Source organism: Fonticula alba, assembly GCF_000388065.1.
Source record: "Fonticula alba strain ATCC 38817 unplaced genomic scaffold supercont2.2, whole genome shotgun sequence".
Taxonomy (NCBI): domain Eukaryota; order Rotosphaerida; family Fonticulaceae; genus Fonticula; species Fonticula alba.
In genome coordinates, this window is record NW_009242972.1 from 1,235,128 (window position 1) to 1,249,692 (window position 14,565).

At 63.9% G+C, this 14,565-nt stretch overlaps 3 protein-coding genes across 3 annotated transcripts in view; 2 read left to right on the top strand and 1 right to left on the bottom strand.

The window, feature by feature from the left end:
* Positions 1-3,128: 3,128 nt before the first annotated feature.
* On the bottom strand, positions 3,129-7,050 carry H696_01303 (hypothetical protein). Its single transcript, XM_009495197.1, has 8 exons — positions 6,659-7,050; positions 6,005-6,453; positions 5,765-5,838; positions 5,600-5,663; positions 5,288-5,507; positions 4,991-5,144; positions 4,392-4,906; positions 3,129-4,225 (listed from the first exon to the last, which is right to left on the bottom strand). The coding sequence occupies exons 1-8, from the start codon at positions 6,927-6,929 to the stop codon at positions 3,291-3,293; spliced, it is 2,682 nt and encodes an 893-aa protein (XP_009493472.1). The 5' UTR covers positions 6,930-7,050; the 3' UTR covers positions 3,129-3,290.
* A 2,447-nt stretch (positions 7,051-9,497) lies between these two features.
* H696_01304 (hypothetical protein) lies at positions 9,498-10,918 on the top strand (the record flags this gene model as incomplete). The annotated part of the gene is made up of 6 exons (XM_009495198.1): positions 9,498-9,632; positions 9,802-9,931; positions 10,069-10,154; positions 10,237-10,373; positions 10,524-10,701; positions 10,823-10,918. The coding sequence occupies 6 exons, from the start codon at positions 9,498-9,500 to the stop codon at positions 10,916-10,918; spliced, it is 762 nt and encodes a 253-aa protein (XP_009493473.1).
* Positions 10,919-11,119: 201 nt separating this feature from the next.
* The window catches only part of H696_01305 (hypothetical protein), a gene marked incomplete at both ends in the record, with an annotated part of 8,258 nt that continues 4,812 nt past the window's right edge, over positions 11,120-14,565 (top strand). Inside the window, 5 exons of the mRNA XM_009495199.1 lie at positions 11,120-11,218; positions 11,480-11,707; positions 11,841-13,731; positions 13,899-14,066; positions 14,180-14,511. Of these exons, the coding sequence (XP_009493474.1) occupies positions 11,120-11,218; positions 11,480-11,707; positions 11,841-13,731; positions 13,899-14,066; positions 14,180-14,511 (2,718 nt within the window). The remainder of the gene's footprint in view (positions 11,219-11,479; positions 11,708-11,840; positions 13,732-13,898; positions 14,067-14,179; positions 14,512-14,565) is intronic.

Here is a 14,565-nt window from a genome sequence, read left to right on the forward strand (position 1 = left end):
CCCCCCCCCCGGCAGATGCGAAGGCGAATCAATGTGGCATACCGCCGCCCTCCTCCGCCAGCCTCCAAGCAGCGGTCCAGACCTGGCCCCCTGCTTGGCCAAGGGTGCCGCCCGCCCGCGCGCCTTTTCAGAAATAGCACACGCGCGGCAAAAACTCCGCCCTTGCAGGCAGGTTCCCGCCCATTCTCGCCCTGGCGTGCCCCCCCCCCCCCCCCGCGTGTCCCTGGTCGGACACGTTTCCCCGGTGCCCTGTGGCGCTCTCGCTCTCGCGCTGGAGGGTTTCCGTGTGGACGCACCTGTGGCGCATGCGCGCGGGGGCCAGGTTATCGTGAACCCCGGGCTACACCTGGACTTCCAGATGCCCCGGTTCACGCGGGTTTCCGCAGGCATTCTCCTTTTGTGTGCTCCACCGGGCACGCAGGTTATGTCAACTGGCTACGGGTGCGTGTGCGGCGGGGGGGGGGTCAACGTCGGTGGCCCGGACGACAACCACCTGTGGCCGACAGCAATTAAGCGCGGTTGACGAAACCACGCAACGTCATTATCCAACGGCGTGATCAGACCCTAAACAGACCCACGTTGGCCTCCGAGGCCCGCTGCCCCGGGCGCCGGGGTGTATCACATGGTCTGAATATTGCGAGCATGCAGCCGGATCTATCTCATGGCGCCCGAAGCGATGCCACGGAATTGGGACAAGCGGGGCCTGGGAGCTCCCTTTCTGGTCCACCCCCAGCAGAGGGCGCCGCCGTCGCCGGGTCCAGGCGTGAACTGGCCGAAAGCCAACACACATCCAAGGTCCGCGACAGTGGCCTTGGTCCCCTGTGTCGAGGGCCGCTGCTGAGTGTGGTGCCCTGGTGCCGACAGTTCGAAGCAGGCGCCTTCGATTTTCGGGGCCACCTGTTGTAGAAGATCTCGCCCTTACTCGCGGACACCTGACATCGCCAATGGGCGGTTTGCACAAGACAGGGGGCACCACGCCACAGTCTAGCTTGATTCTTCCACATATCGCATAGTCCCCGCCGGCTACGATACTCCCCTCCTTCTTCGATATGGCCCTTCGGCTGGAGGGTGCCGCCGGGTTGCCGGTCTTCATCGCAGCTGCGTTTTTTTCTCGCCATAAGCCGTTTCGACATCCACCGATGTGCCTCGGTGGCTGGTCATCGAGGCAACTGGTCTGCCTGGGAATTGGTTTGGGTGTGATTGCCGGCAGGTCAATCCATCGCATTTACTTTCTTCCTTGGCCGGGGCGTGGACCTCGGGCGTGGGTTGTCCCTTGTCCTGCCCTGCTCTGGTGGCTGGTGCTGCGCAGGGGGAGCCAGCGACATTTATGCACCTCATCTTCGGTTCCTCAGCGTGGGGACACCCTTCAAGGCACCATGCCCGAGGTGCAGCTCTCCCTGCCACATCGGCGCCTGCCTGCGCGCCGGATCGTCCTTGTGCCGATGCCTGTCCAATGGAGGTGGGGTAGCATGGTGCAGAGGGCTACAGCGAGAGGAAGGTAGCTTTGACATCCAAATATCTTACGACACGGAGGGATGCTGGTGCTTCTTCGTCACAGATGCCCCAAGGTCCATTTGGTGGATACCGCAAAAGGAAAGACCGCACAAAATAGCAACGCCAGCTCCGATGGTCCCTTGTTGGCCGTGGTCGAGCTGAAGAGTGGCGCCTTCGGGAATTGGTCCGGAGATCCTTTGCATCTTTGGGTGTCTCTCTCTCTCTCTCTCTCTCTCTCTCTCTCTCTCTCTCGCCCCCCTCGCTTTCTCCAACCCTCGAAGCGAGCCTCTCTGGGCGGAGCTCGCATACCGGATCGATCTGGGGAAATTTCCGAGAGGACACGCCCGCGTCCCATCCGCCATGACACCTATCTTCTTGAAGCTTTTGGCGAGGCTGACTTCCCCTGCCCATAGACGCGAGGGAGGTCCATTAGCGGGAGTCAGTTCATGCGTTGCTTTGCGCGTGGAGGCTTTCACCTGTTCGCCAACTGCATGCTCGCAGGTCGGGATATCATCGGCGTTGTTTCTTTTTGAGGCCCCATTGCACAGGCAATAGTTCTAGAGGCCGATCGAAATCCTCGAAGGGAGAAGGTTTCCGGGGCTGGCCACTGCAGGCAGCAATTCATGCCAGAGCCCCACAAAAGTGCAGCCAGTGGCATCTCGAAGCCTATCAGAGGTTGCCTGGCCTCTCCAATGTTGTGGAGTTTTTAGATGGGGAAAAAGCAAAACAGCACAACCAGCCAACTCCCCTCAGATCGCCTGCCAGAAGAGAATTCACGGAGGTCACATCACGGCAAGGCTTCTCGGCCACACAGTCGGGGAGGTCCCGCCGAATACCTCTGGCGAGGCGGTCTCCAGCAGCGACGGTAGGATCAAGGCCCGAGAACCTTCTGGGACTGGGCAGGGAATGACACACGTGGCGGCCACCCAGCAAGAGGGCCTCTGTCCGAAGGTATCCTTTGCCGATTCGTCCAAAGCCCACAGGGAGCATGGTCTTGGGCCCATTCCTCCGGGGGATCACAGACGACGCCCACCCTGTCCGCCTGCCGAGTCTTCTGGCACAGTGGCCGCCGTGGTCTCCCTGTCGATGGATTCGAAGCGAGATCCCCTGTGATGATGGGTCCTGTCAACAATCTTGCCTTCCGGGATTCCATCGGCGACTCTTCTCCCCTCCGCAAACCAGGAGGGACAGTGGTAGGCACATGGCGAGGACAAGGTACTCTCTTGAAGTGTACCCTTCTGCGAAAAGCCCCCGCATGAATAGGCGGAGGAGGTGGTGGCGAAGGAGAATGGCATCACTCTCCTTTTGATGCTCGAGCTTTGAGCGACTCGATTCCCGGCTACAAGGGCTTCGGTGATGCCTTTCAACCCAAGCCCCATCCACTTCTCCCCTGAAGGTGGTGGCATATCTCTAAGGCCGCCCGAGAGCGTGATCCCGAGCACCAAAATGCGGTCTTGGGCTCGAAATAGCCGCGGACTGGCACCGAGAAGTGCTCATTGACCAGAATCTACCTATCGAAAACACCTAGACAGCGGTGTTTTCCCAATTGTCTCCCCCCCTCTCTCTCTCTGTCTCCCTCGCTCTCGCGCGAATGCGCCCGCACTCGGCCAACCGTCAGGCTCGACGCATGGGAGCAGCAACATCGTGTGACCCGGGGAGGGTCTATCTATGGGTTTATTATTGTTGGGGAATGGAGGAGTGCCAGGCATGATGTCGCTCCCGAGCCCGGTTTTTTGTTTCGACAAACAGTCGGCCCGGAGACGACACCAGCCAGGCAAACATCCCCATCCACCCCCCTACTGACAGTACTTCTTGTACATAGCCTCGTAGCGCTTCTGATCCGCTGGAGTAACCGACCGGCGGACCTTGGCCAATGAGGCGACAAAGTGCCGCATCTGCAACACCGGCGTATGGGGAACGGCCGGCGGCGCGGGAGCCACATCCTCAGTGGCGACCCCCTCCTCCGCGGCGGTAGCCCCAGCAGATGCACCCTCGGCAGATGCAACATCGCCCTCCAGACGACGAAGAAGACCCGCCAGATGTGGATCATCGGCGGCGATGGACTCCTGCACGGCCAGCATGGCGGCCTCCTGCACCAAAGACGCGAGATCGGCGCCAGTAAAGCCATCGCACAGATCCGCCAGAGCAGACACGCTGACAACCTCGCTCGGGGGCTCGGTTGCCAGGGGAACATTGCGGAGGTGCGTTTGCAGAATGCGCTGGCGTTCCACCGCCGACGGCAGGCCCACATAGATGAGCTTGCCCAGGCGGCCCGGGCGCATGACCGCCGGGTCAATGATGTCCGGGCGATTGGTGGCACCAATGACAAATACCCCGTTTCGCCGATCGACACCGTCCATCTCCGTAAGCAGTTGATTAACGACGCGCTCGGTGGCCGCATTGCCAGAGCCGCCCTCATTGCCAGATCGCGAGGGCGCCAGGGCGTCCAGCTCATCGAAGAAGATGACGCACGGGGCACTGGCGCCGGCCCGCGCAAAGAGGGCACGGACCGCGCGCTCCGACTCGCCGACATACTTGTTCAGCAGCTCCGGCCCCTTGACCGAGATGAAGTTCGCGCGCGACTCGTTGGCCACGGCCTTGGCCACCAGGGTCTTACCACAGCCGGGTGGGCCATAGAGCAGCACGCCACTCGGCGTGGAGCACCGCAGGGCGCGGAACTTCTCCGGGTGCCGAATCGGCGCGATAATGGACATGTGCAGATCGCGACGAACTGCCAGGGAGGGAGGGTAATCGGGGGGTCAGGCCAGGGGTGATAGCCATGCAGGCATGTAAATATATGCCCAAGCCATTCTGTCGGTCTATGCATGCATGCATGCATATATATACATATGTGTGTGCGTGTGTGCAGCAGATGGTGGCGAGGATGGGGAACGTACCGCCCTCCAGCGCACCCACGTCCGACCAGGTGACGTTGGGGATGGTGGCAAAGCCCTCGCGCGTGCTCGATGGCTGGACCAGCTTGCGGGCCACCATGAAGTCGGCCGATGTGATCTGCTCCTGGGACCAGTCGCGCTCACCGGGGACCAGCGGGGCACCGGTCAAAGCTGCGGTGATGGCCTCCTCGATGACGCCATCAATCGGAGCATCCCGGGTATCCGGAGTTTCCGCGATGGTCGAATCGACCACAGGTTCGGCCATCTTGCCCGTGGACGGATCCTCAGCAGCGGCAGCGGCAGCGGCAGCAGCAGCAGCCTCGGTCACAGTGTCGACAGGGGCCGGGGCAGGCGCCGCCTCCTTGCTCACACGGTCGACAATGCGACTGACGGCCGCCTGTACGGCCTCCTTCAGGAGGGCCTGCAAATCGGCCCCCACAAACCCAGGCGTATCCCGGGCCACACAGTCCAGGGCACCGGGCTCAATCGTCATGTTCCGGGCCATGGCGCGGAGGATGCTGTTGCAAGCAGCGAGAGGTTAGCGCGAAGGGCCGAGAAGGCACGATGGAGCTCGGGCATCCCTCTGCCAAATGGGGACGCACCTCTCACGGGCCTCGTCATTCGGGATGCCGACACTAATCTCCCGATCGAAGCGACCCGATCGCCGCAGCGCCGCATCAATCGAGTCCGGCCGGTTGGTAGCACCAATGATACAGACATACTTGCCATTGGACTCCTTCCAATAGCGCTCGACCTCTGCACCAGGTGAAAGCGGTGGGTCAGTACATGTCGGGGTCTCAGCATGTGGGGACGGGGGAGGAGGAGGGGGGGGGAAGCAGGGAGCGGGCGGGTGTGGGGCCATATGCCCGAGGACACCCACACCGGGGGACGGGGCGTACCATCCATGCAAGTGAGCAGCTGGGCGACGATGCGGCGCTCCATCTCACGTGCGGCCTGGTTACGCTTCGGGGCGATGGCATCGATCTCATCGATGAAAACGATGCAGGGTGCCATCCGGCGGGCCTCAGCGAAAAGCGAACGCAGGCGCTGCTCGGACTCACCGGACACGCCGGAAATCATTTCCGGCGCAGAGACCCGGAAAAAGGGCACATCAAACTCCTGAACACGGAGGGGAGCATATTGGGTCAGGGTGGCACTGTGCAGAAAAAAGAGAGAGAGGTCAGAGGGAGGGGCATTCCGAGTGTACGTACGCCGCCAATCGCATGAGCAAGCATGGTCTTACCACAGCCAGGCGGGCCGTGGAGCAGCAGACCACTGGAAAAGGGAGGGGGGGAGGAGCAGGAGCGGGGGCCAGGGGAAGATTCAGTCAGCAGGCGGTCATAGATAGCGCCATGTGCCGGGCACCAGACACGTACGAAGCGGGCGAGCCGCCAAGATGCGCGTAAAGGGAGCCAAAGCGCAGGGGGAACTCGATGAACTCGCGCACGCGCTGAATGTCAATCCACCCCCATCATGATGAGGGGATGGGCCACGGCATAGGTTCGGGGCAAAGGCCCGTTAGATGGGCAGATGGTATTCCGGGCGGGAAGAGGGCAGTGGAAGAGGGAAGTAGGAGCGGGGCGAGGGGATTTCGCGCGGGTAAAGGATGGACGAACCTGGAGGTTTTGATCGATGCCACCGATGTCACTGAACCGGAGGGTGGGGCGCTCTGATAGGAAGCTCATCGGCACCGAGGCCGGGGCTCCGTCGGGCCCGGGGAGGCCGCCCATATCGCGAGCAGAGCCCGTTTGCCCGGGTGCCGGCCGGCGCTTGAGGCGCTTCTTCGGGGTTGGCTGCGCATCATCGCGCGAGGGAGTCCCGTCGGCGGGGGTCGTGCCGGTAGGCTGCTCGGCATCGGGAGCCGCCGTCTCACGGGGACGCTTGGCAGGCTCGCTCGAGCTGGCGGAGTCGGCCAGTGGGGTGTCATCGGCCTCCAAGCTGCTCATGTCCTCCTCTGGGGAGGATGTGTCGGCCGTCAGCTTCCAAGTGAAGAGCGCCGTCACAGGGGTATCCTCCAGGGGGTTCTGGGATCCGTAGACTTCCAGCCTCTCCATGTAGTCAATGGCTATGAGGAGGAGGCGAGGCAGGGAGTTGTCAGCGAGGGAGCATGGTCCGGGGGGCATCTCGTGGTGCGGATGTGGAGGCCATATACAAGTATGTGCATGTATGTGTATGTGTGTGTGTGTGTGTATGTATGTATGTATGTATGTATGTGTGTGTGTGTGTGTGTGTGTGTGCGTGCGTGTGTGGAGTCGTCCATGGGGTCGCACCTTTCCCAAGCTCTTGCATCACGGTGGCCGGGCGGAAGTTCTTGAAAACGTTGAGATCCTTGACGACATGGTCGTACATGCGCTGGGTCGCATCGGCTGGAGCCCGGCGCTGACCATCTGGGGTGTGAATTACCCGCAGGCGGATCAGATCATGCACGTCGGGGCCGAGAGAGGAGATCCGCTTGGCCAGAGTGGAGGCGATCATAGACGGTGGCTTCGGGGGTGCGTCCGAGCCGCTGCTCGGGGAGCCGGTGGCAGGCGTCTGCGACATTGTGCGGGGAGGCGGGGAGGGGAAGGAGTGTCCGCGCGTAGCCAAGTGCAGGTCGGAGGTGTATGTGTGTGTTTTCGGGGGTGGCGAAGAGCGGCAAAGGTGTGTGTGTGTGTGTGTGTGTGTGTGTGCGTGTGGGGGCGGGTGTGTGCTGGGGTGGGGGTGGTGGTGGGGGGGGTGGGGGTGGGGGGGGCGGGGGGGGGGCGAGAGGGGGGGGGGGGGAGAGGGGGGGGGGGGAAGGCTGGCAGCGGACCCCCGGTTCGAGTAGCCAGCCCCCTGTCTGAAAAGGAAAAAGCAACCGACAGGGCAACCAAGGGGACGGAGGCCGGCGAGCGGCATGATCGCCCGAGGATTTCCGGATGCTGGGTCGGGGGACTGGTCAAGAGAACCTCCGGCGCCCTCGGGCGGCGGGAGATTTTTACCCATTACGTCGCGCGTCCCGGGACGGGCGCGGGTGGGGATGGAGTGGGGCTGCATGGCGCAGAGGCTCGTGCACGGACATCACGTTTCGGGGCGTGATCAGAAGGAAGACACGGGAGAGGGGCGGCTGGAATTCGCCCAACCTCCCAGTTCCCACCGGTCCCGCGCATGGGCGAGGGAGAACGCGGCGTTGCCCGGCCGCGGATTACTGGCTGGATGTACGGGCGCGGGTCAGCTTGTAGGTGGGCGGGTGTGGGCTCGGGCGCAGGCATGCATCTATGTGTGGTGTGTGGATTGTTGGGGGGCGTGTGGTTCGATGTGCCGGTGGGCTGGCGCATGCGGCCTTCGTGCCGCTAATGTTTGTTTCCGAAGCCATGGAAGGCGCTGGCCCCGTTCCCCCCTCTACCCCGGGGGGGGGGGGGGGGTCCGGGGTGCGGGGAGAACAGGGGGACCTCGCGCCTCGAGCGGCCGAAAAGCCTCCCTGTTTGGAGTTCGATCATTTCCCCGCCGCGAGCCGGCCGCCTACGCATATATATGTGCGTGTGTGTGTGTGTGTGTGTGTGTATGTTGGTGCATCTTCGTGAGGGTCGTCCCCCCTCTGGCAAGAGGGAGGGAGATCCTCCAGGTGCATTCCAGCCATGGCTGGCAGTCGGGGGGGGAGGGGGGTATGATTCTCCGCCAGGCCTTTCCGGTCGGAAGGTACTCTTATTGCTTCTGCATCATTTCAAGCCCATTTGCACGTCCCCCCCCCCTCCCCTCCCCCAGCGTGGGTTTGGGTGGCGAGGCCCAGCTTTTGTGCTCCAGCCCGGCGGCGGAAGGGCCAAAGAGCCATGTACTCTCGCCCACGTCGTGTCAAAGGAAAGTCGGCTCCCCCAGGCAGGGCCTTTCCGTTGGGGCCCAATCGGCGGGGGCGGGACACGGGCTTCCCCGGCTCACGGCCCCTCAGCCTGGGGCGCGGGGAGGGGGGGGGGGGGGGGGGGCGCAAGCGGCCGCCGATAGAGCCCCGCATTCCCAAAGGGGCCGGAAGACACCCTGGGCGTGACGGCTTCTCCTGGTGTGTTTGTGTCATTCATTTCCGGGATTTTGCCGGCCGCCCGAGGCGCCGCGGGCGTTATTGGGACTCGGCGAGCCCGGGGGGGCCGGGGGGGGCGGGGTGGGGCGCAGCGCGATCGGGGTCGCACCAACTGACGAGAGGCACAGCATCCGCCCGACGAGCCCTGCGTTATTTCCCCCAGCCCCTCCCCGGATCTCCAGCGGGCCACGTTACGCCTGTCTGTAACAGAGGCACCGGTGTGTGGTCTCTCTTTTCCTGGACCGGCCGGCAGGGGGAAGGCCCTGGCCCCGTCCTCCCGCGGGAGGGACTTCCCGGGTACCGTGTTTGTCCCGTCTTCCAGGCACCGGAGCTCCGGTGCTGGGCCCCGGGCAGATATACATGCATTTCTGCCCACACTGCCCATTTCCCACTCCGCACTCACCCCGGCGCGCGCACGCACGCACGCACGCACCTATGTGCACACACACACACACACGCACAGGTACGTCCTCCCGGCGGGTGCCGTCTGTCGTGCTCCACCCACGCACACAATGGCTGGCCAACCACCGGAGTGCTTCAAGCCATTCCCTGGCCGACACCCAGGCGAGCAGGCGCGCCCCTCGGCAGGCGGTTGTCGGAGTCCTCCCCGCGCACCTGGTCCCTTGCTCGCCCCTGTAACGTGCGCACGCCGCCCTCCGGGGGGGGGGGGGGGGGGAGAGAGGGGTTGTTTTCCCCAGCGCCCGTCGATAATCGGGCTGATCGCTTTCCCGGCCCCCAGACCAGGGGTATAGTCGTTTGATGATGGCAGGCCGACCTCACGCTCCCTGGTGCCAGCCACTCCCCCGAGGAGAGGCCAGGCTCTTCTCGACCCGCAGAGCTGGCCTTCCCCCAACCTGGAAATCGCCACCATATTCTCGTGCGATCTGCGCCTCCCCTCTCTCCCTCCGCCCTCCCCCTTCGCCCCTCTTCCCCACCTCTCCCCCCCCCTCCACACACCTCGCCTCGCCTCTCCTCGCCCGCCGCTCCGCTTGCCTCGCCGGCCGATCGTTCGTACCTGCTCGCCTCTTGCCACCTCGCGATCTGCGGAGCATCCTTCTCCTCGCTCCCCAGACGCCACCATGTTCGGGCAGTCGGCCGGTGCCGGCAGCCTCGGCACCCAGTCGATGAAGCTACGCAATACCTTCGGCACGGTGCAAAACCGCGAGACCTATGAAGGCCTGCGCGTGTCCCTTTCCACCGGGTCATACATTCGGGTGCGCCACGGTTCGCCCCTTTCCTCCTCCCCCTACTTGTCCACCAGGCTTGCATATGTCCCCTGCACAAGGCTGACATCCACCTGGCTTTCCATTCTCACCCGTTCCCACTGTCACCATCATCCCGATCGTCGCCATCGCCCTTGCCGTCACCACTTCGTGTCGCCAGTGCAACGATCGCTTCTTTGGTGTTCCCTGGGTGGTTGGCTCCGTGGCCTCCGGCTCGATTACTGGCAACCTGGCTATCTTCCCGATTGGCAAGCATGGCAAGGCCGATCTTGACCGCGGCTTCATTGAGGGTGCGTTGTCATCCCTTTTATCCTCTCCCCCCCCCCTGCCTCCCCCTCGGCCTCTCTGGCATCCACTCATGCATGTGCACGCATCTACGTCACTCCGTTTGATCCCTCCTCAATCCCCCTCCTCTCCACGCATCTAGCTTCCAGCCAGCAGCTCCTGGATTTCGACTTTTACAAGTTCGAGTCGAACATTGTGGCCACCGCCACGCGTGACGGCCTCGTCAAGGTTCGCCCCCCCCCGCCCCATGCCTCTGTTCTCCGTCCCTCCTCTGGAAGGATGTCCATCTCACCCTCCCTCTCTGCTTTAGGTCTTCCGCTTCCCCGAGGACGGTGTCCTCGAGGGGAATGCCACCGTGGCCGACAGCTACCTGGCCGGTCATGAGAAGAAGGTTGATCATGTCCGGTTTCACCCGTCGGCCACGGATCTGCTGCTCAGTGCCTCAAGGTGTGTAGCGCGACGCAGGAGCACGCATCCGCATAGTCTCCAGGCGCCTCCATCTGCTTGCCGCGACGCCTTCCCCCTCTTACCCATACTGACGTCCCCCTCCCCTTCTCCTCCCTCCCTCCCTCCCTCTCCCTCTCTGACGCACACCAGTGACCAAACTGTGCGCCTCTGGGACTTCCGTTCAATGCAGGAGGTTGTGACCCTCAGCGATCCCGAGACAACGGCCCAGGACATTTACTGGTCGCCGCATGGATCGGTCGTCTTGCAGACGGGTCGCGATGGTTCCATCTCCATGTTTGATCCGCGAGCTCAGACCACACCGGTGCTGGTATGTCGCTCTATCTGCCTGTTTATCCGCCGGCCCAGCCCATCTATCCTTCCCTCTTTCGGGATCCTTCTAACCCATCTACCCCCCCCCCCCCCCCCCCCCCCCGCCCCCCAATCATTAGCGCCATGTAATGCAGGACTTTGCCACATCTCGCGCCCTGAGTGCGGCCTTCCTCAACTATGATGGCTACGATCTCGTAGTGTCTGGCTTTGCCTAGTACGTCGCCTGTCTTGCTGCTTGCCCGGTTGCTTGTATTGTTGCCTTCTTTCTTGAGCTTTCTCTCCCTCTGCCCACATGCAGACACACACACACACACACACACACACACACAAATGCTGGCCTGTCTGATGCTGACCACTTTTCCAAAACATACAGCCGGAGCAGTGATCGTCGTCTGGCCCTCTGGGATGCCCGGTCAATGAAGGACGCCTCAGGCTCGACGTCGCTCGGCTCAGGATCCAGCCCCCCCGAGGTGCACATTGACCAGTCCATCCAGGCTCTCTACGTGTCGGCCAAGGTGCGTTCTCGCTCTCTCTCTCTCTCTCTCTCTCTCTCTCTCCCTCTCCCTCCCTCCCTCTCTCTCTCTCTCTCTCTCTCTCTTTCGCTCTCCCTCCCTCCCTCTCTCTCTCTCTCTCTCTTTCGCTCTCCCTCCCTCCCTCTCTCTCTCTCTCTCCCTCTCCCTCCCTCTCCCCCTCTCCCATGCACCCCCCTTGTGCGCACCTGCCTCTGTCCACTTATCCGATGTCTAACCTCTTTGTCGGCACACATGTACCAATAGGGCGAGTCGATTCGTGTGTTCGAGGTTGGCCAGGACCGCGCGACCATTTCCCTGGCGGCGGACCTCCGCACCCAAGATCGCCCGCCGACAGCCATCGCGCTGATGCCCAAGTGGTCCTGTGACACGGGTGCTTGCGAGGTGGCCAAGATCCTCAAGCTTTGTAATGACAACCTCGTGCAGACGGTTTCGATTCGCGTCCCCCGCAAGTCGGCGCCCAAGTACTTCCAGGTGCGTCTTCTCGCCCCCGCCTCTCCATCCAGCTGCTCGCACTGATGCATCCTTCGTGCCCTCTCCCTCGCTCCCTGTGCCTCTCCGTGTCTCCCTTTCGCACTTCATCCCGCTATCGGCCAAACAAACACAGGATGACCTCTACCCTCCGATGATGGGCTCGGCCCCGGTGCAAACCGTGGCCGACTGGCAGGCCGGCTCCAATACGGCACCCATCTTCGTGTCCCTGCGCCCCCCTGGGGCCGTGTCGGTCTTCGACGCCCCCCGGTCCGAGGGCGGCCTCGCGCGTCCCGGGCACATCGACACCGGCGTCGGTCGAGGCATCGGCCCGAACTCCGGCCCAGGGACCGCCGGCGGTCCGGCCACTGCTCCGGCCTTCAGCTCCCTGGATGATGAGCTCTACACCGCCCTGACCGGAAAGATGGATGTCCAGATCGCCGGTGCGGCGGGGGTTGCTCCCACCGGGGCCACTACCCCGGCAGTGGCAGCGGCGACAGCGCCGGCCCCGGCGCCCACCCCGGACCCGGGCGCGCAGCGTGGTTTGCTGGCGTCCATTTTCGGGTGGGGTGCGGCGCCGGCCGCGGCACCGGCGCCTTCCGCCTCCCCGGCCGGCCGGCCGCCCGTCCCGCCGACGACGGCCACCGCGGTCGAGCCCTGTGAGATCCCGGCCGTCGAGCAGTTTGTCCTGTCGCTGGTGGGCTTCCGGCTGGTGTTTGCCGAGCCGCTGAGCGAGGAGGACGCGCGACTGATGGCCGATGCTGGTGGCACGGGAGCCCTGTCCACCGGGGCGATCGCCCTGCCGGATGTTTGCCGCGTGCGCCTGGGCTCCTTCCTGCCTGGCCATCCAGGCCCGGGCCCGACATTCGCCGGCCGGGATCGCCCGACCGCCGGCGAGACCTTCCCCGTCACGGTGGAGGCCGTGGTCGGTGGTGCCGTTGGCAATGGGGCCGGTTCGGCCGCCGCCCACGCCGTGTATATCCTCCACCCGGAAAGCCTGGAGCGGCGGGATCGCATTGTTCGGGCACTGGAAATGCTGACCGGTCTCAAGGCCGAGGAGCCTCCTCCGGCCACCAATGCCGGCAGTCACGGCCGGTCGGAGTCCGCCAACTCCGGGGTGTCGTTCGTCGATGCGGCCGCAGACGAGGCGGATCTGGCAGTCAAGTCCAAGGCCCGCGAGGTGGCCCTCTCGCAGGGGGGCGCGTCTGCTGGAAAGCGCGCTTCCCGGCCGCCGACGCTCTTCATTTCGGCCATCGAGCCGACGGCCACCGTGGTGCCGATGTCGGCCACCGAGTCGAAGGCCCCGACATTGGTGATCCCCACCCCGGCGCCTGGGTCGTCAACCGGGGCCACGACGCCTGGTGGCCTGGCCGCCCTGGCTGCCACTGAGCTGCCCACCCTGCTGACCGGGCAGGCGGAGCTCATGCTGGCCGAAACCGGCGGCCCGTCACTCACCGACCATGGGGACCATTCCAGCGCGGCCGACATCGGCAAGGGGGCCTTTGGTCACGCACCGGCCGGGGGCACTCCCGCCGCCGCCAGCACCAGCTCCTTCGGTGGCGGACTGCTGGCGTGGTTTGGCTTCGGCGGGGCGTCGGCCGCGCCGAGTGCCGCCTCCTCCGGCGCGGCGTCCGCTTCCGGTGCCTCTGCTCGGCGTAAGAACCAGACCCTGGATGGACCGCTGTTCTCGGCCCGGCACTTGATTCTCCAGCCGGGTGTGCTGAGCCTCTTCACGGCCGATTCGGAGGATGGCGCGTCGAGCACCACCAGGGTGAGCGGCGTGCCGGCTGAAACTTTGCGCCTGCACCTGGTCACGTCCATTCGGCTGATCGACTTGGAGGCCAGTTTCGAGGGTCTCCCCCCCCGGGCCACCCTGCTCAATTCTTCGGCCTCCGAGTTGGATCTGCTGGACCCGGTCCTGGCCGAGGCCGAGGAGGATCTGGAACTGATGGAGGAGGAGCCCGGCGCCTTCAAGATCAACACCCCTCTTCGGTCATTGGTCTTCCGTACTCACTCGCAGGAGGATGGTGCGGCCCTCGTCTGTGGGAGGTCTTGGGATGTCCTCTCCCTCGCCCTCCTCTCCTCGCTGGTCGATCGCTGACGATCGATTCCTGACATTGCGCCTCCCCCTTCTATTTGCCTGCCTGTCCACTTTTTCTCTCTGTCCCCCCCCCCTGTCCTCCTTCTTCTATAGCCTTCCGGTGGACAATTGCCCTGCAGCGTGTCGCCTCCTTTGAGATCATGGCCTATCGCAAGGCCTTGGCGCTCAAGCATTCCGATGGAGCGGTCGAGCCCGCCTCGGAGACCAGCGCCGAGGATGAGGAAGAGCAATTGGCCGAGCTGTTTGCCATGCCGGTTGAGGGTATGGCCTCGGTGCACCATGGGTCATGCTGTGATTTGTCCGCCTGTCAGTCTGTCTAACCCCGTGTTCCTCCTTGTTCTGCGCGCCGTCTCCTTCCCTCCGAAAAAAAAAAGGCTACCTTCTGTTCTTGAGCAGTGGCGGTGCCAAGGTGTACCTGGAGGTCATCCAGGGGATGTACTACCTGTCGAGCAGCCACCTCAACCGGCGGTCGTTCATGGTGCTGGACGGTGCGCGAGTTGAGCGCATCGGCCGCCACACCGGCGGCGGGTCCTCAACCGTCAAGCCGGACTGCATCTTCGAGGTGGTCTTCGGTTCTGGGGCCATCATCCGTGGTGATCGCAAGGGCTCGACCGAGAAGACCACCCTGCGTTTCGGCACGCGCAACTCCATCATCTGCAACTGGTGGATCCGCAAGCTGACCCGGTATGCGCTTCCCTGTGCCTTTGTGTCATTTCCTCATGGCTCTTTCTCTTGCCTTGTGCTTTCGCACGTCCCGCTT

Excerpts from the sequence above, each read along its gene's own strand:
- H696_01303 (XM_009495197.1), bottom strand. The coding sequence starts at position 6,929 with ATGTCGCAGACGCCTGCCACCGGCTCCCCGAGCAGCGGCTCGGACGCA. Across the intron at positions 5,664-5,764 it reads CTTGGCGGCTCGCCCGCTTC|TGGTCTGCTGCTCCACGGCC; the intron begins GTACGTGTCTGG and ends TCCCTTTTCCAG. Across the intron at positions 4,226-4,391 it reads CGTGGGTGCGCTGGAGGGCG|TTCGTCGCGATCTGCACATG; the intron begins GTACGTTCCCCA and ends CCTCCCTGGCAG.